The sequence below is a fragment of the Acomys minous genome, assembly GCF_964271855.1.
Source record: "Acomys minous genome assembly, chromosome: 5".
NCBI lineage: Eukaryota > Metazoa > Chordata > Mammalia > Rodentia > Muridae > Acomys > Acomys minous.
This window is the reverse complement of record NC_140494.1, coordinates 105,730,873-105,753,956: the sequence shown is the minus strand read 5'-3', so window position 1 is coordinate 105,753,956 and position 23,084 is coordinate 105,730,873. Positions and strand designations below refer to the sequence as shown.

At 49.2% G+C, this 23,084-nt stretch overlaps 1 protein-coding gene across 2 annotated transcripts; it reads right to left on the bottom strand.

Annotated features, from left to right (window-relative positions):
* Positions 1 to 19: 19 nt before the first annotated feature.
* On the bottom strand, positions 20 to 23,049 carry PCSK7 (proprotein convertase subtilisin/kexin type 7). Of its 2 annotated transcripts, none has more exons than XM_084782646.1 (17): positions 22,597 to 23,049; positions 20,359 to 20,478; positions 19,182 to 19,661; positions 18,419 to 18,553; positions 17,691 to 17,856; positions 15,465 to 15,555; positions 14,253 to 14,307; positions 13,260 to 13,398; positions 12,476 to 12,576; positions 9,958 to 10,125; positions 9,430 to 9,537; positions 8,756 to 8,858; positions 3,732 to 3,888; positions 2,888 to 2,982; positions 1,889 to 1,982; positions 1,507 to 1,624; positions 20 to 1,248 (listed from the first exon to the last, which is right to left on the bottom strand). In XM_084782646.1, exons 3-17 carry the CDS (start codon positions 19,647 to 19,649, stop codon positions 889 to 891), a joined length of 2,358 nt encoding a protein of 785 aa, XP_084638772.1. In that variant the 5' UTR covers positions 19,650 to 19,661; positions 20,359 to 20,478; positions 22,597 to 23,049; the 3' UTR covers positions 20 to 888. The 2 variants fall into 2 exon arrangements, with proteins under 2 accessions (XP_084638772.1, XP_084638773.1); XM_084782647.1 differs by having other exon boundaries at positions 22,608 to 23,049.
* Between the last annotated feature and the right edge of the window lie 35 nt (positions 23,050 to 23,084).

Below are 23,084 nucleotides of genomic sequence, written 5' to 3'. Positions count from 1 at the left end.
GGTGGTGGAATTGTTAAAATTTTTTTATACTTCTGGTTTTTATTTTGGAAAAGCTGTGCAGAAAAAAAAAATCAACAAAATGTTGCTTGAAAAGTAAAAATCAAATCTTAAGCATTAAAAAATTCAGATAAACAATGAGCTCAGAAGATGGGAAGGGGAGAAGGCCAAGAATGGAGGAAAAGTCAGGCAGACAGCTGGCCTCTGGAAGGAAGGCCATTTCCCTGAGCACTTTGCAGAGGAAGACAGGGCGGTCTCAGGCAGTGGCTCCCAGGCTGACTGTGAAAACACTTGTGTCTCAGCTCTCTGCAGTCCTGCCGGACAACTTCCCCAGTGAGGCAGCAGGGGTTCTGGCAATCACGTGCACCGAGTTCTCTCAGGAGCACTTCACCGTTCCTTCAGCAGGAAGGGCCGAGTGGTAGTGAAGGGGCCACGGGCAAGTTAGAGTTGGCTTTAGAACTGGTACGTAGAAAAGGGTAATGAAGGCAGCTGCTTTCAGGGCTGGCATGTCCAGGCTCTTGCCAGCCTCTTCTCTGCGCCCTACGTACAGAGATAGCTTCTGTTGAGTGTTCCTAAGTATACAGGAACCTGTCTAACTCGTGAATGGGAGGATGTCCTGACAGCCTAAGTCACCAGGGGGATGAGATCAAGGTCGGCCTGGTGTGGGTGCCAAATCCCTTGTCCAAAGGGTCTCAGCAAAGCTCAGCTCCAAGAGCCCTGCTCACCAGTCCTTTACCACTGCACTTAAGATGGCCCTCATCCTCCTTCAGAGGCTTTGGGTTCCAGATGTCACTATCAGGACCACTTTCTCTCCTGAGCATCCATGATTGAAAGCCTCATCAGCAGTTTTAGGAAGAGCCTGTTGCACATGGAGGACGCTGGGCCTTGGGGTCAGCAGATCTGGCCAGCCTTCCCCTGCAGCAGATCTGGAGGATGGTGCTGAGGACAGTCCAAGCCATTCTTATTGCTCAGGGATAGATTTCGGTCCCCCTCACCGAGCACCTCTGGGGCCAGGAAGCCAGAGGCAGTGGTGCAGCCCCCGTTCTCTGAATCCACTCCATCTACCTCCTTGCTGTTGCACAGCGGCACCGATTCTAGCTCTGTCCCCACCTCTCTGGAGTTCTGGCTCCGTGGGGGCCAGCGTCCCCTCCTGCAGCAGTGGGTGGAGGCCATGCTCCTCTGGCTCAGGCACACTTCTAGCATGTAGTAAATGGTCCAGAAGACACTGAAGCAGCCCACCAGCACCAGGGTCTGGAAGAAAACACCATGGGTTAGTGACAAGCTGTAGCCCAGAAGCATAAGCCTGGGCAGTCTCTCCCTTCTGGGACGACCTTTCCCAACCCAACCACTGCCCTGATCTTCCTTACATACACGTACTGTCCGCAAGGAGGAGGCTAACCGGCTAGGAGTGATGCTAGGAATTCCTGTCCAAGTCTCTCACTCCTCGGTTCATCTGGAGTATCCCTTAGGAAGGCCTACCAGCTATGGCTGGAGTTTCAGGCTCTGTACCTTGAGTGTGTTAGGGGTAATGGTGTACCCATCTTCCTCAGGAATTTTCAGCCCAGGTGGGCAAGGCAGAGTGAAGCCATCATGCAGGTATTTTCCACTCATAGCACTTTCTATCAGACTACAGGAAGAAAAGAGACAAGGATACACTACTAACATGGTACCTATACTATTTCCCCCCATCTTGTAGCTGAAATGTTTGAGGGGAGCCCCAAGGTAGAGAGGACAGGAGTACCATGGCTTCCCAGTACACAACTCTATCCCTTGGCCTAAGCCTGAAGCACAGTTGGGGTTCAGAAGGAGGGTGGGCTCCCACAGTGGCACCTCTTCCCCACCTCTCAAGAGCCATCTCCCTCTTTCCTCTGATGGATGTGGCCACACCTACCTTTGTCTGTCCTTGATGTCTACTGGACTCCATATGGAGCCGTACAGGGTCAGCTGCCACTGCCGGAGGATGCCCACCTGGAGCGGCTCATCTCCTAGGGTAGTAAGCCGGTAGCCTGTTAAACTGGGCACTGTTGGCCGTGCACAACAGCAGAGCCTGGCCTACCCAGCCACCCAAGGGGATTCAGACCACATTGTGTGCCATAGTTTGTGTCCCACAGAACCCAAGGGCTCTGCAGAAGTACCTCACCAGGCACCCTAGGGACAGAACAGAAAGGTTTGAAGGGCATATGAAAAGCAGTGTTTTGCTTTTGCCTCCCATACTCAGGGGTTTCACCTGGAATTTCCTTCAAAGGGGGAAAAAAGTCCTATCAAATTAAAAGCTCAGCCGGGCGTGGTGGCACACGCCTTTAATCCCAGCACTTGGGAGGCAGAGGCAGGCGGATCGCTGTGAGTTCGAGGCCAGCCTAGTCTACAGAGTGAGTCCAGGACAGCCAAGACTATACAGAGAAACCCCGTCTCAAAAAATCAAATTAAAAAACAAAAAACAAATTAAAAGCTTAAAAGCTGCCAGTCAAGTGTTAATACTGCAGTTATTCAATATGTTTGCTGTTGTGACTTTCACTGCTACCATGATCCTATACAACTCACTTCAAGACTAAGAACCTCAGTTTTCTTTAAAAGCAAAATGGTGAAAATTTGTCCTGCCCTTACCTGCCTATCAGGACTGGCCGAAGGATGGTTATATGTGAAAGGGCTTGAAATGTGGTTTCAAGAAGGAATTTTTGTTGCTATCCTGAGGAAAAATGCATCAGTCACTTCTCCAAGGAATATAGCAGCAGTATAAATGAGCAGTTTTAGGGACAATGCCTACTTTTAGGAGAGGACATACTTCTTGGCATGTGCTGTTCACCAACAGCATCCCTACCTATCACCCATGGACTACTTCCTGTAGGTGGTGTGAGACTCAAGGGGGATAAGGTAGTGTGAGAAGGCTCACCTACATCCCTGATAACCAGTCTGTAGACGCCTCTTGCTCTTTCCCCCCAGCATCGCACAGTGGAAAAGGTCCAGTCGTTGAAGCCATTAGGATCCCTGGCAAAGAGCAAAACAGAACACATGCATGGCCTAGCACAATCAGTAACATGAAAGGAACTATAGGCATTTGGAAGGATGTGCCACCCTGCTCTTGGGATCTCAGGGTAGGAGAAAGTTTTGTCCTGTTGTATAGCAAAGGCCAATGGAGAAAGCACAGGGCTGAGAATCCTACAGATCTAAGTTTCTTTTTTTTTTTGGTTTTTCGAGACAGGGTTTCTCTGGGTAGCCTTGGTTGTCCTGGACTCTCCTCTTTGTAGACTAGACTGTCCTTGAACTCACAGCAATCCGCTTGCCTCTGCCTGGGATTAAAGGCATGCTCAGGCTGGTCTTGAATTTCTTCCTCTTCCACCCTTGCAACTTGAGTGTTGGGGTTACAGTGCGTGCTGCTCCTTCTCCGCCTTACTAGGCAGTGAGTCAGCATGCTGAACAAGTGTCTACAACTGAGCCAGCTGGATTTTGCTCGATAGCCTGGGCCAGTGTCAAACTCATGATCCTCCTGTCTTACCAGCCTCCCCAGTACTGAACTATAGCCACCATAGCACTACACTTAGCTTTCCTCAGGATTAGGAAAAAGGCATGCAGAGTATAATGCCAAGTATGTTATAGATACTTGAGTAAATAAAGCATGGTCAATGGCTTCCAGCTGCTAAAGACAACCAGCGGTCCAGTTTCTTAGGACGGTGTCAGTGTGTGCTTGAGAAGCCTTATTATGAAGACAGTCAGGAGGCTAGGGCAGGTGTACATACGAGTCCATGCTGCGGGGCGCGCCGATCAAAGACATCATGCCACTGGGACAAAACAGTTTCAGTTCTAAGCTGCCACGTCGAGGATGAGTGATGGAGACTGTCACTGCCACATGTTCCAGGGTCTTCAGCCCCGACATCTCCAGGTCCATCCTGCTGACTATAGGAAGTCAGGCTGGGCAGCTGGGAAACCAGCCCATAAACACTTACGCCCTCATTTCATCCCAACACATACAAAGGTACACAAGTACCAAAGCCACATACAAACATCAATAGCACAATGTACTTTAGCAAGTGGAATGCAGTGCTGTAGCCAAGTTCCCATCTAGCTTAGGTTCTAGCTAGGGAGACAACATGGCCAAGATGATATACGAACCTCACCATTCATCCACCCAAACCATCCACTGTGCACTTAGCACATTTCAGGGCACTGTATGAGATGCAGGGAATACAAAGAGATGTGTGCAGAGTCTCTACCTTTTCTTGCAAACACAAACTGATACATGACATGCATAACCGATATGGGGCATATCAGATGAGCTGAAGCACAGAGCAGTGAGGTATGCTAAATGAGGAAATCAACTCAGACTAGCAGAAGGCATTCTACAAGGGGGATGACACTAAAAAGAGAGGTAAACAAGCAATTCTCCTGTATGGAAGACAATACAATATAATTTATAAAGCTACTAGTCTGTATACCCTTCAAAAAAGTTATGCAAGCCGGGTGTGGTGGCGCATGCCTTGAATCCCAGCACTTGGGAGGCGGAGGCAGAGGCAGGCAGATCGCTGTGGGTTCAAGGACAGCCTAGTCTACAAAGTGAGTCTAGGACAGCCACAGAGTAACAGGCTACACAGAGAAACCCTGTCTCAAAAAACAAAAACAAAACAACAACAAAAAGTTATGCAGAATACAAAAGCTAATCTCAAAAAAGGATTTATACTGCAGAATTACTCCCGGGTGTCAGGGATGGGAAAGGAGATCATGTGACCACAGAGGTAACACAAAGGAGTCGTGTGATAGCGCAGTTCAGATGCTGATTCTGGTAGTGTTTACACAAGTATGAACATAATCAATCGTAGAGCTACACATACATAGAAACACAGATGCTGAGTGCACGCAAAACCAGTGAACCTGATCAAGTTCTATGGATTGTACCAACATCAAGTTCTTAGCTTTGATAGAGTATTAAAATTATATAACATTAACACTGGGGAAGGAGTACATGAGATTTTCTTGTTCACTATTTTGCAAAATTCAACACACCAACAGGCTAAATCTTAATATTATTTATTTTGTTTTGTTTTGTTTTTTCAAGTTTCTCTGTCCTGGACTCACTTTGTAGACTGGGCTGGCCTTAAACTCACAGCGGTCTGCCTGCCTCTACCTCCTGAGTACTGGGATTAAAGGAGTGCGCCACCACGCCAAGCACTTTTTTTTTTGAGACAGGGTCTCTCTGTGTAGCCTTGGCTGCCCTGGACTCGCTTTGTAGACCAGGCTGGCCTCGAACTCACATCAATCCGCCTGCCTCTGCCTCCCAAGTGCTAGGATTAAAGGTGTGCACCACCACGCCCGGCTGTTTTTTGTTTTTCGAGGCAAGGTCTTTCTATGTAGCCCTGGCTGTCCTTGAACTCAGAGATCTGCCTGCCTCTGCCTCCCAAATGCTGGCTTGGCCATGGTGTTTTTAACAGCACTAGAAACCCTAAGAAACTGGTCATCTTCCTATCTCACATATTACCGTTATTACTGTCTTCAGCAAGTTTTTTTTTTTCCTTTTTAACCTTTCATATTCTATCCAGAAGATAGATACGAAGCTGCTTTCTTGTTTCCATAATCTGGTGGAAGCTATGATAATCTCTATCCTTCCTATTTATTTCACGAGGGATCAGAATAAGACATAAGTGGAAGACTTGTATGTAGAGGAGGTAGCTGAAGTCAAACAACACAGCAACTCTGATGAGGGAGGAAATGGGGCTGTGGGTGGGGACAAAGACTCACAGAATACATCCCAGAAGACACTCATGGTTCTAGCGTTTCCAGTACACAAAGAAAATAGGAGCCTTGGGCAGGGAGGGAGGCCAGAGGCCAGTGGAGCGTGAGGGATCAGACTGGCTAACCTATCTCTAGGGTCAGAGTAGCAAGAAGGCTCAGAAGATAGGCTACCAACTTGTCCCTGAATGGTACCAAAAAAGGGCACACAAAAAAGTATGTTGGGAATATTCTCAGTAGAGTACTTACCTAGCAAGAACAAGAACCTGGGTTTAATTACAATAGGAAAGCGAGGAGGGAGTGAGGGAAGGAGGGACTACACACAAATCCAGAGTCTTGAAGGGAGGTAGGGACTCAGCTAGAAGACAAGCAGGAGAGACCGAGGTGGCCCGAAGCTGGGGAGGAAAGGTGCAAGTGGATGTCCTGTAATCTCCTACAGAGTCTCCGGCCTGAACGGGATTTCAGAACCAGTGTGAGGTGTTTTCTCCTCACTAACTTTCAGTGGGAAGAAATGCAAGCCTATTTTGCTCTTGGGTTGCCCTGCTGCTTAAATAAAAATTCACTGTAACTAAATGCAATTGGGAGGCAGAGGAAGGTCCACAGAGCCAGGACAGCCAGGCAGCCCAGGGCTAGAGGGAGAAACCCTGTCTGGGGGTGGGGGGAGGTTCAGTTCCTTGGTCACACAGCTACATTTGAAATGTTTGGCAGACTCAACAGCTGCACACATCTGGACACCTTCATTATGGCTAAAAGTCCTGGTTAACAGTGCTCTGGACCCTTTAAAGTTATTTCATCTCTTCTGCTACTGTCTAGATGCTCAGCTCCTTCTGCCTGCCTCCTTTTATAATCAGGGTTTCCCTTTGCAGTCCTGGCTCGCCTGGAACTTACCACATAAACCCAGTTGAATTTGCAGTGATCCTCTGAAACGGGAGGGCTAGGATTACAGACGTTGTCTTCCTGCTCCCCTTCCCTCTGCCTCTTAAGAAACTTTGTATCCAGCCCCATGCCTGATTTTGCTTGAAGACTGAGTGGCTCTAGTGGACAGGGTCTGGGCTTTCTGTGGCTCTAAGGACTATAAAGTGCCTGATCAATTGTGGCTGTCTGGGATGAGGTGTCTGGACCATCGAGACTGGTAGGGGATGGGGTCTCTAGACTGTCTGGGACTGTCTATACCATGGGAGTTCACTCTTTTGACCACCAAACCACTATCAAACCAGGCCTTCAGGCTCATATTTCCTGTTCTGTTGTTTTATCTATTGAGGGCTGAATATACTCAGGGCAAGAAGTCTTTCCCTGGCTTCTGAAGTGGGCAGGCCTGCTTAGCACCTGGTGAAGGACTCCACAAGCCAGACTCCTGGATCTCGGGCCTCCTACCTCTGCACCTTGCTCTCTTCACTTTCTTCTTATGTTTTCTTTTCTTTCTTTCAGATTCATTTATCTATTATTTATACAGTATTCTACATGCATGTGTGCCTGCAAGCCAGAGGAGGACACCAGATCTCATTATAGATGGTTGTGAGCAACCATGTGGTTGCTGGGAATTGAACTCAGGACCTCTGGAAGAACAGTCAGTGAACCTCTGAGCCATCTGTCCAGCCCACGCCCCTCTTATGTTTTCTAGTGACCAATAGGCAATTGCCAGTTGCCCAATACCTATGGAGGATGTGAGACTTTAAGGGTTTTACAGTTCACAATGGGATCAAATATCTTGCAGCACTTTAAGGGGTCAAGCAGAGGATAACAAAGCTGGAGAGGTCTCTGACCCTGAGAAGTTCACTTGCTCATCTGACAGAAGAGACAGGAAACAACTTTAGATGGAGTAAAGGTTAAAAAGCCCACAATCTCCAAGACAGTATATGAGGGCCAGGGGCTTCTCAGAATCACATTCCCGGGTATGTCTTCTGCCCTTCCTAAGACAGCATACTTTTTTACAGAGAAATATGTTCCCCAGGCCCTAGTCTCCTTCCACGCACAGGGAAGCTGGCATGAGGGTATGTTCAGGGCCATGTTTCTCACTGAAGCCTCCATGGAGAGAGGCTGCCTATCCTCCCACCCAAGGCCCCTCCTTTGGTCATCCCTTCTCCTAGTTTGAGTGTCTCTAGTTTGAGCACTTTCAAGGGACACAGAAAGATAGAAATGGAGTCCTGATATCAGCATGAAGCACTATACACCCCAATATTGACAAAAAGTAGCAAATAACTCTGCTTGTCAAAATTTCTCAAGGGAAAAAACCTGGCCCATGGGGCTAAGGGTAGGAACAACTGGGAAATGTGCATACAGAGAGGCTGCGGTATAGCTTCATAGCGCTTAGCTTATGAGGCACTGGGTTCTTTCACAGGCAACAAAACAACCCCTTTAATCCCAGCACTCAGGGAAGCAGAGAGAGGCATGCAGATCTCTGTGAGTTCGAGGCCAGCCTAGTCTACAAAGCAAGTCCAGGACAGCCAGGGCTACACAGAAAAGTTCTGTCTCGAAAAACCAACCCAACCCAAACTAAAACAACAAAAGAAGATAGTGCACAGCTCTAGCCCAGAGGACCTACACTTACGCCTCTGTCCCACCCCCTAAGAGACGGCATCTGGCTTTCTCTGGAGGAGACAGAACCGAGCCATGCATTCCTCTCCTCCTTGCAGAGGCCACTGGGCTGGGCAGGGCTATTCCTTTCCTTCATGCTGAGGCCACTGGGCTGGGCAGGGTTCTTTGACAAGTTCTTAGCATCACAGGCACAGGAACTTCTTTCAACTCCAGCTGAGGCTCCCCAAGCCCCACCCTCATCCACCCACTGCCTTCCTAGCCCATTGCTCACAGTTCCTTTTTACTATTAGGAACTCAGGAGAAAGGTCTTCTTAAGCAGCCAGGGGCCAGCCAACTCAGAAGCAGCAACATGCCCTAAAATGGTCAAAGAAAACGCCACAGGTTTGGCTGCTGCTCAGCTCCTGAAGGAAGGGGGAGAACTGGGCAGGGAGGATGAGCTTAGCTTAGCTTCCCCATCACCCACCTAAAGCCTGGCCCTAACATTAACCTTTTCCTGAAGGCTTACCATTCCATAGCACCTCCAGAGAGTGAGGGGACCGCGGAACAGCCTTATTTTCTTTCAGCACGGGGCTGACATAGGAGGCTAAGTAAGGGACAGATGTCCAGATCTGTTCAAGAAAAGTAGGGAGAGCAATTAACAAACACACACACACACACTCAGTGAGATCTTTAAGGTCCAACTCTAGCTTTTCTGTCATCATATTCCTTCACTTGGGATTCTTCTTCTGTATCCCAAATGTTAAGGAATCTGAGCAATGACCATGTGCAGAAGTGAAGGGGAAACCAGAAGCACTGAAAGCACCCAGTCCTTTTCAGTTCTCCTTACATTCTCTAAGAGTTTGAGAACTTCTGTTCTTCACCGATAAGATCACTATTAGCCAGGATGAGGGCTAAAGTGGTCAAGAGCCTAAAAAATGCCAGGCAGTGTTTAGGCATTGGGTACTTCCCTCAGCCTGCCTGCCTGCCTGCCTCCCTGCCTCCCTCCCTCCCCCGTCCCAGATAGGGTTTCTCTCTGTCACAGCCCTGGCTGTCCTGGAACACTCTCTGTAGACCAGGCTGGCCTCGAACTCACAGAGATCCCCTTGTCTCCCCAGTGAAGAGATTAAAGAGGTGCACCACCATGTCCAGCTCCCTCAGTCTCTTTATGCAGGCTGTCCTGTTGGCTAACACCTGACTCACCTTGGCTGCATTGACGAGTCTCCAAGCATTGAGCAGGCCAAACCCATGCTGATGGCTATGGCTGAAGCCAGCCTCATTGGTGAGCCAGTCTGCATGATGATCCTCATACTGAAAGAACAGATGCACGGTGAATCTTCAGCATTCCCTCACTCTCTGTTCCCTGCTCACCTGCCAAATGAGCCAGCCCAGACATTCCCATACACGCCACTCGGAGTGGATTCTCTCAAAAAAAGCTGAGGAAAAAACCCTCCCTAATCTCATTATCTGGGTGGCTTGTTTCTTTCCCTAGAGGGACCCAAGAGGACCAGCTCCCAAGTGACAGTGCCCTGCACAGCTCATCTTGGGTGAATGGCTTGAGCAGAAGTGGGACGAGTGAGCTCAGGTCTGTAACACTGATGGAGTCCTCACACCCATGCTTTACATATCCCGCCCGGAGACATTTGAGACATTTCCAGTCTGGCGTCTCCTGATACCCGACCCCAGAGTGTGGTGGGGTTGGGCACTTGTTAGCCAGTTGCCAGCTCTCACCTGGGTGGCCGTGAAGACAATGATGTGCTGGATGTCCCGCCATGTGAGGCAAGGCCGCACCTGCAGCATGAGGGCTATCATGCCAGCTGCGAGAGGAGCTGCAGCTGAGGTCCCTGTGTGGCCTTCCGTGCAGCCAGTGCCCTTCTGAAGGTCCCAGTCAGTGGTCACCTACAAAGTGGAATAAGAAGCGGGGAGGGATTAGACACTGGAAGAGGGGAACAGGCAGTCCTCAGAACCAGTCTCTCAGGTGGCCTCCCCTTTAGAGCTGTAACTTTCCTTATGCACAGAGGACCAGGCATAGGAGCTCTGAGTCCACCCATCAGTCTCTGGATGATGGACACAGAAGAGTGACTTTGGGGGCACAGCTATAGGAAAAGGAGACAGGGCATGTGAGAGGATGTGGGTACACGTAAGTTTCTTCATTCCTGCTATTCTAATTTTATCGTTTCATTTCCAATTTCTCTACCCAACTCTCCACATCCCAGCTAACCAGAAGTGGCCAGAGCTGCTACTGGGCTTTAGCTGGAGTTGGGACAGTAACTGGTGGGAACCTAGAGAGCATGTTCCCCAAGAATATTATTGCAGCTTCTGCTTGAAGCCTGCTGCAGCTTCAGTATCTACCTACACGGTCTATCTGCCATGCTCTGTTGGCTGACTGGACAAGTTGCTTTCCTGCTCAGCTGGGTTTCTGTGAGCCCCTCTCCTCAGATGAGACAAGAAAACTGGGAAAAGACAGTATTTGTTTGGCATCAAGTTCTTTTCATGTCCCATCAACAAAAGTACATCAGAAAGTTTAGTCCTTCTAAACCTGCTCTCCCACACAAAGCCAGTACAGGCCAGTACTTATTTCTTTTAGCTTCTCTTCTTGGTCAGATACCAGGGTCTTTCTCTATTGTATCCCACCCGCCACTCGCTGCCCCAGCTGTTACAGCAGTTGCCAAGAGATGAAAATTTCACCCAAACACTGTGCATTCCCCAAAGGAAAGGAAGGGAAAAACACTCCAAGTTGTAGTCTCAATGAGAGAGGAAGCCTGATTGGTGCCAGAGAGCAAATTGATTTTTTCCTGTTAAGGAAACAGCCTCACAGCGATGGTCTAGAGTACAGATGTGAAGTGTGTGAACTTGCCCATAATGGCAAGAACATCACACAGCACTCTGACAATCTAGGAAGCTCCCTGGGCAAGAAGCCAGACGGTGGGAAGCCTATTCCCCTGGCCCTTATCCTCAGAGACACAGCTCCACCCAGCAGCCTGGTCACACAACAAGAGGTTGCCAAGGCAGGGGCATTCCAAAGATGGGAACTTGGCTGAGTAAACTCACTTTTCAAATCTGGACAAATTATAGTTCAGATGGAAGGTGGGGGTGAGGGTGAGAAACTGAGTTGAGTTGGGAGGGGAAAGAGATTTTGCTACAGAGCTTTCCTGGGCCCCTGGCAGGGGGCAGCGTGAGTGGCTCCAAGAGCTCTGCCAGGTGGGACAGAGAACAAGTTCCTGTTCTCCCACAGGGCCTGTAGCACCCCAGGCTGCCTGCAAGCTTCTTGCTTTTCACTTGAGTCTGCTCCCTTCTCTGTCTCCCTGGGGTGGGGATCAACTGGCACAGAGCCTTGGAACACTGTGTTGACCAGAAGTCATTTACTGGCATAACAAACTTTTCCTTTTGGAAAATGAACTTGACTCTGTGTGAGGATGAAGCTGCTTAATTCCCAATGGCCCCAGGAACCTCCCATCTGCCACTGGCAAAGCTGACAAGCTTCTGGCTCTTGTCCAGCTCTGGCCTGGTGTCTTCTACTCTTACTTGACACTGCTAGTGACAGGAGGGACATACAGGGTGGGTGCTCTGGACTGTGGTCCAGAGGCCTGATTTACGTGGGCTGGGCTGGAGCCCAGCAGAGGTCTCTGAGTCCTTCAAGAGTTGTGTGGGCGGCAGAAGCTCTCCATTCCCCTATTGCATTCTGAGGCTTTGGCTTTAATCAGAGCTCTAGGGAAGGACAGGGTCAGGCTGTTACAAGCCAGCTCTACCTTCCCATCCTGTGCATCCCTGAGACAAGCACTGCTTTTATTCCTAACGTGGTCATGGCAGTCAGCATTTATAAAAGGACTGAACAGCACATAGAAAGTAGTAAAAGCCCAAATTCTACCACAGGGATCCTACCACCAAGTTAAAAGTTTAAGATCAAAACCACCAATGCAGGAGGATCAGGAATTCAAGGTCGTCCTCATTGCCATAGTGAATTCAAGGCCAATCTAGGTTATATGAGACCCTATCTTAAAGAATGAGATGAGGAAAAAAACAAACAAAAAAACAAAAACAAAAATTGTTTCACCAAGTGTGGTGCCATCAAGCCTGCAATCTCAACATGTGGGAGGCCAAAGCAGGGAGATGGCTCATAAATTCAAGGCCAATCTGAAGCACACTATGAGTTTCAAGCTAGCCTGGGCTATGGAGTGAGCCTTTGTCTTGAACCACAACACAAGCACGACCACGACCGCCACACGAGAAGGGCCCCAGAAGTGCTCACAATGCTCCGCAGCATCTTGTCTCCACCACTGAAGGTGACTGCCAGCATGGAGGCACACTCTTCTGCATAAAAAGGCATCCGTCCCTCCTCATCCACTGCACCTGGCACAAAGGATCGAGACAGGCAGTCACATGAGGAGCAGGTCCTATAGCTAGCACCTGAGACCAGAGCTGCCTTCATCATGAAGGAATGGGTTTCTCCTGAGTTGAAAGAGTAACCACAACCCTCATCTCATGTGGGCAGGTAGCCTCAAAGGGCAGAGGGAATTCTTGCCAATACCACCCTCCCCATAGGTTTAAGGCAAAATCACAGGTCTTCCATCTCTGTACTTAGTCACTTGCTTTTAGTATTTACTAAGATCTACTGTGAGTCATATTAGACATTAGAGCCATGTGGAAAAGGCCCCATCATGGAAGGGGTAGGAAGGAGGAGGATTCACTGAGAGGAGTTAAGCAAATAATAATATAAATGGAATGACAAACTCTATGATTGGGAGTGCAAGCCAAGAGTCCTTAGGTTAAAGGGTAGCAGAGCTGGCCTCAAGCCAGTGGCCATGGAAAGAGACCAAAGCGGAGGTCAAGCCAGTCATAATGGTAGTGGAGACAGGTGGGTAATTTCTGAGGAATGGGTGAGCATGTCCCAGAGAAGGCCTGAGAGCTTGCAAGAGCTGGGCTAGCACTATTTGGTTCTCAAGAGATGATCATAGTTACACATTTAAGTAAACAGAATGAAGTGAGATGCAAAACACAGCCGCTGACTCCGTTCCCAGAGTCTAGATCATTACCTATGGTGACAGTGTAGATGGAGTTGGCATAACCATCATAGTTGCAGTTGTCATTGTGCTGACCCCCGTTACCACTGGCAACCACGAAGATACTTCCAAAGCCCTGGCGACCAGCCATCACTCCGTGTTGTAAGGCAGCCTGAAGAACAAAAATGTCAGGCTGTTAGTGAGGGAAATAATAGGAAAACCTGTACCAGAGCCGGGCATGGTGGTGCACGCTTGTAATCCCAGCAGTGGGGAGGCAGAGGGAGGCAGATCACTGTGAGTTCGAGGCCAGCTTGGTCTACAAAGCAAGTCCAGGACAGCCAAGGCTACACAGAGAACCCCGTCTCGAAAAACTAAAAAAGAAAAGAAAAACCTGTACCTTCTGAACCAGCCCCTCTTCTCCCACTTCTAGAAAGAAGAGAAAAAAGGAAAGCACATTGGGCAAAGGGGAGAAAGATTTAGACATGGACATAAAGCGGGGAGACAGCTAAGAGTGAGCAGCGCTTGGGCTGGGGAGGTAGCTCAGCAGTTACAGGAACCCTGAGGATCCAGGTTCGGTTCCCAGCCCCGCATGGCAGCTCACAACTGTCTGTAACCCCAGTTCCGGGAGAACAGAATCCTCACACATACATACATGCAGGCAAAACACCAATGCACATAGTAAACAGATAAATAAATCCTTTTTTAAAAGTGAGAATTAACAGTGTTTGACAGATATATTCTGCTTATCAGATGACAGAGCAGGGAGAGGAACAAAAATGCAGAATGAGATGCAAGAGAAACAAGTTGGGAGTTACCCCATTCCTTTCTCTGAGCACCAGTGCCCCACAGGCCCCCGTCCCGAGTGAGGCAAATAATCTGTCTTGACAGGTGCATGGCACAACTGTGCTAAATGGTGTAAGGTGGCATTATAATGAAGGTGGGTGGGACGAGGGTTTGGTTGGTAGATCTTCTAGAACTGAATAAAGAGGGCCTTAAAGTTTCCCGGTCTTCAAGCCCCTCAGTTACCTTTCCAAGCTGATGAGGACCATCCACTGTCTTCCCATCATCATCTGGGCCCCAGCTGTTGAGATACGAAAAGGAAAGGGTAGAACTGAGTTGGAGCTACCCACCGAGGGTCTCCCTATCTTACCAAAACCCTCTTCTTTCCTCCTCCTCTGCCTCTCCCTCCTCTTTTTTTAGTTTTTTGAGGAGGAGTTTATCTGTGTAGCTATGGCTGGCCCTGAACTTACAGCGACCCACCTGCTTCTGCCTCCTGAGTGTGACTACCAAGCACTCTTCTGCCTGCGGCTTCTACTCTTCTCCCAATGGAACCCCATGGTTAAAAGACCCATGGTGTCAAGGGTCCATTTTTTTCCAATGAGGAAAATGGAAGTGTATGCTAAGGCTCTTATTTGGAACCGTCCCAATTTAGGACTCTATTCTGCCTATGCTTCCTCAGGTCCCAGGGAAGCAGAGGATACACAGTGGACCAGGGACAGGGTCATCCTGTTATCTACAGAACTACCACTAAGCTTGAAGAGAGAAGTTCAGTTTGTGTAAGTTTTTGGATTTTTCTTTATTAATTAAAACTTATGGGTATGGATTTTTTGTCCACACATACCTATAAGTACATGTGTGGAGTGCCTGAGGAGGCAAAGTGTCAGATTCCCTCAAACTGGAGTGACAGAGGGTTGTGAGCTACCATATGGTTACTGGGAACTGAAACCAGGACCTCGGTAAGAACATCAAGTGCTCTCAGTCAGCAAACCATCTCTCTAACTCCAAGTATTTGCTTGTTTTGTTTGTTTTTGTTGTCATCAAGACAAGGTTCTCTGTGTACCTTACTATCCTAGAACTCATTAGGTAGACCAGGATGCCCTTGAATTCAGAGAGCCATCTGCCTCTGTGAGTATTAAAGGTGTGTGCTGCCTCCAGTGGTGGTGAGGCACGCCTATAATCCCAGCACTCTGGAGGCAGATGCAGATGGATCTCTGTGAGTTCGAGGCTAACTTGGTCTACACAAAAAATGCAGGAATGTAGGGGCAATCTGATCACGGGAGTGACAGAAGTTTAAGACTGAGCGCCCAGGAGCTGGGGATCTAGACAAAAGAGGAAGAATGGCCTTATTAGCTGAGTCTAACCGGGGAACCCCTGGCTAGGCTGGAGGCAGCGTTTTTGCTATGCTTCTGTTGAAAGATCCGCCCCAGGGCCTCTCACCTGCAGCAGTCCTCTCCTTACCTGCAGCTGTAGATGTCATTGATCTGATAGTGCTTGTTGAATGCCACAGCCTCCATACTGTCTGTGAGTGGTCCGTCCAGCACGCGGATACCTAGGCATTGAAGGCACGCCAGCTCCTCACTGATACTGAACTAGAAATGTGCTCACTCCCCACGCAGGGCGCCAGGGGGTGGGGTGGCATGACTGGAGCTCATGCTTCTATGTTCTTTTGCACTTTCATGTGCACAAGTTTCACAGCTACATGTGTGGGGGTATACATGCATTAGTGTGCAGATGAACATATATGTGTGTGTGTGCAGGCAAAAGGTCTACCTCAGATATCATTCTTCAGAACTCTTGCTGTTTTTGACCCAGGGCTTGGGACCCAGGGCTGGCCAATTACTTTCATGGGTGCTAGGGGTTGAACTCAGGTCTTCATGCTTGCATGGTATGAACTATATATCAAACCCTTCTTTTGTACTTTGGATTTTTATACCATATACAAGTATTACTAGTGTAAAAACGTTTGGGGTGTTTTTTTTGGTTATTTATTTATTTATTTTTGTTTTTTAAGATAGGGTTTCTCTGTGTAATCCCGGCTGTCCTAGAACTTGCTCTATTGACCAGGCTGACCTCTTGGAAATCTGCCTGCCTCTGTTTTCTGAGGGCTGGGATTAAAGGCGTGTGCCACCATGCCTGGCTCTATTTTATTTTATTTTTTGGTTTTTTGAGATAGGGTTTCTCTGTGTAACAGTTCTAGCTGTTCTGGAACTCTCTCTGTAGACCAGGCTGCCCACAAACTCACAGAGATCCTCCTGCCTCTGTCTCTCAAGTGCTGGGATTAAAGGTGTGTGCCACCATGCCCAGCCAACCCTGCTCTATTTTAAAAGACAGGGTCTTAGCCAACATATAGGCTTGCCTTAAACTTACTACCTAGCAGAGGATGATCTTAAACCCCTACTCCTCCTGCCTCTACTTCTCAAATTCTGGAATTATGGACAGGTAGGTATGTACCACCATGTCTACCAAGTGTTTGAACTCAGATCTAATGATCCTGAGGGCAGCACTGGGCTAGAATAAAGGTAATCCAAGATTCCCCCTCTTAGCTTGGCATCTCATGTGAAACACCTAGCCTGGTGCTTGGTACAATAAAGGAATTAAGTGACTAGTACTCATTACCTTTGCTATCCCCAGTGATGCCCAAGTTCTTCCTCTAAAATGGAGTGGGCCACAGTGTGGGAAGGACAAATAGAGATTTACAGAGTGCTGAGGCCCCCTGCTGGAGACTGTGAGGATTACAGCCAGCCTGTTGGGGCTGTAGGTTCCCAGGCATTGCTCAGGATGCAGGGGAGTGCTCATCCTTTCCCCGTCACCCACAAGACTGAGAGATGAAAGAACCACATAAGCACTTCCAGCTGGAGACTAGGCTCTCTTAAGAGAATACAGCAGGGGACTGGAGAGGGGGCACTGAGAGAGCAGCCGCCATAGATGTGGAGTCATGGAAGGCAAACTGATGAAGACACTGGCAGAGCATAGTCAAGCTGAAAGAGTTGCTGCAGTGGTGTGGGTCACTGGTGAGCACAGATATGATCAGAAACAGGAAGGAGATGAGCAGCTGCAACTTGAGACCTCCAGCCCACAACATGAGCATTTTCATGTTAACACGTTTTATACTATAAAATAAACACTGTTGTTAAAAATCTTATTTGAAGCCAGGTGGTAGTGGCCCACGCATTTAATCCCAGCACTTGGGAGGCAGAGGCAGGCGGATCGCTGTGAATTCGAGGCCAGCCTGGTCTACAGTTCAGGACAGCCAAGGCTACACAGAGAAACCCTGTCTTGAAAAACAAACAGGGAGCTGGAGAGATGGCTCAGAGGTTAAGGGCACTGACTACTCTTCCAAAGGTCCTGAGTTCAATTCCCAGCAACCACATGGTGGCTAACAATTATCTATAATGTGATCTGATGCCCTCTTCTGGGAGTGTAGGTATACATGCAGGCAGAGCACTGTATACATAATAATAAATAAATAAATCTTAAAAAAAGAAAAGAAAAACAAACAAAATATCCTATTTGAAATCCCACAGCCTTGAAAACTCAGTGAGTTAATTCACCTGTTATGCTCCTACTCCTTACTCTAGGCTATACACACTGAGGGTAGGAAAAATACATTTCAGAATGGGGAAGAGGGTAGAGAACGACCACTGTGTCCCAGGAGCTTCCCAAGGATAGGGAAGCATGAGTTACCTGCTATCCGGCTCCCATAGGCCACGCCCACCGCACAGAAGCTGTTGTTGGGCACAGCCGCAATTTCTCCTGCACACCGGGTCCCATGGTGGTTACCGTTCTCCGCATCGGGGTGGGGCATAGGATCTGGGTCATTAGAGTTGAGGTCGTAGCTACCCTCTGGGCTCTGAAACATTGAGGGGTCAACACGTGGTCTCTTACTGGTTAGAAGGAGTCAGGTCCTAACCATCAGGGCGAACAAGGAACTGGGAGTTTCTACTTCTAAGTCAGTGTAGCAAGTCCATCGCCTTGAGCAAACAAGGTTATAAGGTATGAGCCAAGGACACTGGGGAAGAACTGAGAAAGGTCAAGGTTTTTAAAGCAAACTATTCTCTTGCCTGGTATAGTACTGTACCTACTGCTTGGGGGAAACCCAAGATAAAAGAGATTTCAGACTTTCTAAAGGTCACACCTTACCCAGAAGTTTTCAGAACCAATAAGGCCACTCCTTGCTCCCCAGGGAAGGAGTAGCAACTACAGGAAGCAGGAAGTGTTGCCTGGGATTGATCTTGCTATAGACTAAAGTCAACTTCTGGGCCTAAGCTAACTGAGAAGTGAAGTAGAACAGCACTACCGGCCTCCTAGGCTGTTTGTCTTGGCTCAGTGCCTTCGAGGAAAGGGAACAAAAGGGCGGGAACACCGAGGAGACCGAGCAACGTGGCAGCAAGGGGTCATTCCAGGCCACTCACATAGTTGGGTGCAATGTCCTGGATGGTGTGCTCCACTCCATCGTCCACCACCACCACTGTCACCCCTCGACCAGTTACATTTCGCTCCCACACACCTGTCACATTGATGTCTCTGCCTGGGCTCCGCCGATTATTCTGTAGGAGGCAGAGAAATCCAGCGACATACAGCTCAGCCTAGAGACAAGTTAAAGCCACCCTTTCCCTCGGCTTCCACCAAAGAACCAAACAGAGGCTATAGACCAACAGGCTGGTGGTGAATACAGCCCAGAAGACACGTTAGAGTCCTGCCCCTGCATTCCTTGGTCTCCAAGAAAGTTGGGCGTCACTTGTGGACACCTCAGGGTGACACGGTGGCTAGGGCTAAGTGGTAATTATCATTAAGGTTAGCAGTTAGCCCAGACAGCACAGGGTCTGCTATGTGCTAAGACACTTTTCTAAATGCTTCAGACACACCTCCTTTATCTTAATGGTAACTCTGTGAGTATGTAATGCTTCACTCTCCATTTCAGAGGTGGGATACAGTGAAAGTGAAGCAACTCAGCCTTAAAGGTTCATGCTGGAATAGCTCAGGCAGAATAGCTGCAGTGAGTGCATACACCCTCAGCACAGCACTGCTCTTCACGGCAGAGAGGGAAGGTATGGGCTAAGAGCAAACTGCACTCCCAGTCCACAGACATACCCCACAGGCCAAGCACAGGGCAGTGGGAGAAAGCCTCCGTCAAAAGGCGCCAGGACAGACCCTGTCCATCTGAGCTGCACTTACCAGGTGCCACTGCTGAGGATACTTGGGATCATTGAAGTGGATGCTGCGCTTAGCCCGCTTCAGCAGCCTTTGCTCAGAGTGCCAGCGCACGGCTTCATGCTTGGCTAACACAGCTTCTGCTTGCTGCCGCATGGCCTCCACCTCCATGGCTTGCCTGTGCCCAGCTGGCTGGACCAAGAGGTAGTGGCCCTGGAGCTCTCCAATGCGCCCAGCGTTCACCAGCCCTGCTGCCTGGGCCACAGCATCTGCCTGTTGTGTAAGACTTTCTTCTTTCCTCTCACCTTCTAGGCTGTCCAGATGCACGGCCCAGCTTAGCCCCCCTGCATGCAAGGTGTCAAGCCCACCTGCCTCTGACAGGCCCATGACCCAGGGAACCAGAAAAAAGAGTCCAGCTAATTCCAGACAGAGGCAGATGGGCAGGCCCAGGGGGGCATCCAAGCGTGGGACTTTTTGCCTCCCTTTCGGCATCAGAACAGCAGGCTGCAGACAAAGGGAAAGGACATCAGCATAGAAAGATCCAATAACTGCAGGGATCTCAGAGAGTGACTGTGGTGTGTCAGCCTGTTCCCCTTGGAAAGTCCAAACCACCTCTTTAAGTGATTAGTCATTTGATGATCATATCCTCTCTCCCTCTCTTATCAGTTACATTTGTCTCCAGTCAAAATGTTAGCTCCTAGGTGGAGTATGAGCCAGGGCTAACCCCCGTGGATGACCTCCCAAGGCATGGTGGACCATCCAGGTGCCCATGGGCTTCAGGCTACTCACTCAGGTGCTCAAAGTACATGTCACTCCCCATGACTGACAATATCAGGACCCACCACCCTCTTTTTTTGTTTTTGTTTTTGTTTTGAGACAGGATTTCTCTATGTAGCCTTGGCTGTCCTGGACTCACTTTGTAGACCAGGCTGGCCTCAAACTTAGAACAATCGTCTGTCTCTGCCTCCCGAGTGCTGGGATGATGATGATCATTTGATATGATCTCACTATGTAGCTCTGGCTGTCCTGGAACTCACTATGTAGTTCCAGGCTGGCCTCAAACTCACAGAGATCTGCCTGCCTCTGCCTGGGATTACAGGCATGAACCACCACACCTGGCTCCATCTGCCTTTTATTTAGAGACAACATAAATCTTTTCCTTAGCTGACTTCTGAGTCCCACAGTGGGGCCCCATTCCCACCTGGGCTCTTGGTGAAGTTTAGGTCCTGGTCTGGGTAACCACACCACACTCATTTTGTGAAACTGGAGGGAAGTGGCACCTTCACTGTGAGCAGTGCTGACTGGGAACACAGCTGCAGACCTGTGGGCCCCAAGAACAGAAGGAAAAAAGAAAAAGCATCCCATCAAAGCCAGCAAAGCAGAAGCTACAGTGAAGGCTAGGACTGACCAGTGATCAGTGTTAAGTATCATTTCCAGGGACCTAAAATAGGTCACAGACTGGAAGAGATCCATGAGAATACGGCCACATCAATACAAAACCCAGATACCCTATCTTGACCTATCTTGCTGCTCTCTTCTCATTGGCTTCTCTAAGGGCCCAGCAGGACTCAAGTGTTAGCATTCTCCATCAACTGGCAACCCAGCCCCTAGCAGCCCAGGCAGGGACATTAGGTAGAAAGCCAGATAATGAGAATAATACTTAACAGGCATAAATGCATATGGTTAAGTGGGAGAGGGGAAATGACCAGCAAGAGGGACTAAAGAGCTGTCCCTGTCTCACCAAGCTGGCTTTTCTGCGAGGGCACAGGCCTGTTTACAACCACCCAGAGGAAACTGCCAAATTAGAACTAGCAGACAGCTGTGAGGACAGGGACAAGGCACACATGGGGCCTCAGCTCAGCTCCTTTAAAAGTCACTACTGTCTACTGCGTTCACCCAGACATATACTCAGCTGGTGTCAACTTAAAACATTCTAGAAAAGATTGTTTTACCAAAAAGCCCTTGGAAAGGGAGGGAACTTCTGCCACCTAACACTCCTCTTGCAAAATCTAACACTAATGTAGTTTTCACCCTTATTCCTTGATTTTGTTTTTAAAAAATTATTTTATTTTTGTACATATATGTTTATATTATTACACCTATATACAATAGATTACCTATGGCAAGAAGAACCGTGACACAATCAAGAATTATATAAATGTTACATTCTTAGTGTTTTGGCTGTTTTTGTTTTTTAATCAGGATTTCTTTTCTTTCTTTCTTTCTTTCTTTCTTTCTTTCTTTCTTTCTTTCTTTCTTTTCCAGATAGGGTTTCTCTGTTACACAGAGCCCTGGCTGTCCTGGACTCTCTTTGTAGACCAGGCTGGCCTCAGACTCACTGAGATCTGCCTGCCTCTGCCTCCCAAGTGTCTTTTTCTTTTCTTTTTTTCTTTTGGTTTTTCAAGACAGAGTTTCTCTGTGTAGCCTTGGCTGTCCTGGACTCGCTTTCTCGCTTTGTAAACCAGGCTGGCCTTGAACTCACATCGATCCACCTGCCTCTGCCTCCCCAGTGCTGGGATTAAAGGCGGGAACCACCACCGCCCAGCTGTCTTTTTCCTTCTTTGAGACAAGGTTTTTCTGTGTGGCCCTGGCTGCCCTGGAACTTACTCTGTATATGAGGCTAGCCTGGCACTCAAGAGATCTGCCTGCCTCTGCCTTCCAAGTGCTGGGATTAAAGGTGTGCGCCAGCACTGCCTGACTTAAACAAGATTTCTTTATATAATAAAGGCTGGCTGAGAACTCATGATCCTCTGACTTCCATCCATTTGCGGCTCTTCTAACAGGTGTGGGCCATCATGTCGTAAATTCCTGGACATATTTCCTCTTACACTCCTCCCTGCCCCTGAGATGCTTTGATTGTCCCAAGATACCCAGGTGTCTTCCCTAGTCTGCACAGAACTAAAACCACAATCTGGTTGGATAGCAGCCATCCACCCAGGCAGGCTCCTACAGTCTCTGTGGGTTCCACCAGAGACTTCTGGAAGAGAAACCGAGCCTTTTCTGTCGCCCAGAGACATAGCAGCACTTATTCTCAGGCGTCCGGGGAAGAAATCTTAAGCACTTTCTGATAGTAGACACCAATCTCCTTCAACTGCTTGGCCTATCAAAACAGCATCTAGTGATTAAGATAGAAGGGCACCTCTCCTGCTCTTAAGCCACTGTCCTTCAAGCAACTTCACCGGCTCAAGTTCCTGTACAAAGTACTAGTGTCAGGGATGCGCCCCATCCCGCCCCGCGCGCCCTTGGTTGCTCTGTGCAATGCGCCCCTCTCATTAGGACCTTTGCTGTCCGGAACCTAAGACCAGGAGGCCCAGTCTCGCTGGGGTCGCCCACGCCAGGACCCAAGGTACCCTCAACGCAGCAGCGCCTCCTCCCCAGATACCGACCGCCCCCAGTCCAGGGCCACCCGGATTTCTGAGGTACAGTCCCTTACACTTACTCGCAACTCACCCACAGCCTCCTCCGGTGCTGCTGCTGTAGCTGCTGCTGCTGCTGCTGCCACTGCCGCCGCCGCCGCCTCCCTGCGGAAACTCTCGGCTTTCCCCGGAGCCGGAGGAGCCACTGACAGCGACATCACTTCCGCCCGGCGCCGCAGCCAATCAGCGGCTGGGCCTGCGGCTTGTGGACCAGGAGGGCGAGCTCGGGGCGCTCGCCCGATGCTCGCCGGCGGCTTCTGCCACAGGCCCGTGCGGGCTGTGGGGGCTCCCGCGCCTCGAGTCCTCGTGGTCTCCGCCACCAGGCACCCCAGGCAGTGGGCCCTCGTCCTTCATAGCGTCCTCGGAAAGGACCATTTCGGTTCCGGCCTCTAAACACCCATCGTGGCTCTTCTCCCTCGGACTGCCATGGCCTTGACTCTTCCCGGTTAACTCCTCAGAGAGGCTCCCGCCTCCACTCGGTCACCGTCTCTTTGGCCCGCGTTCCCGCAGG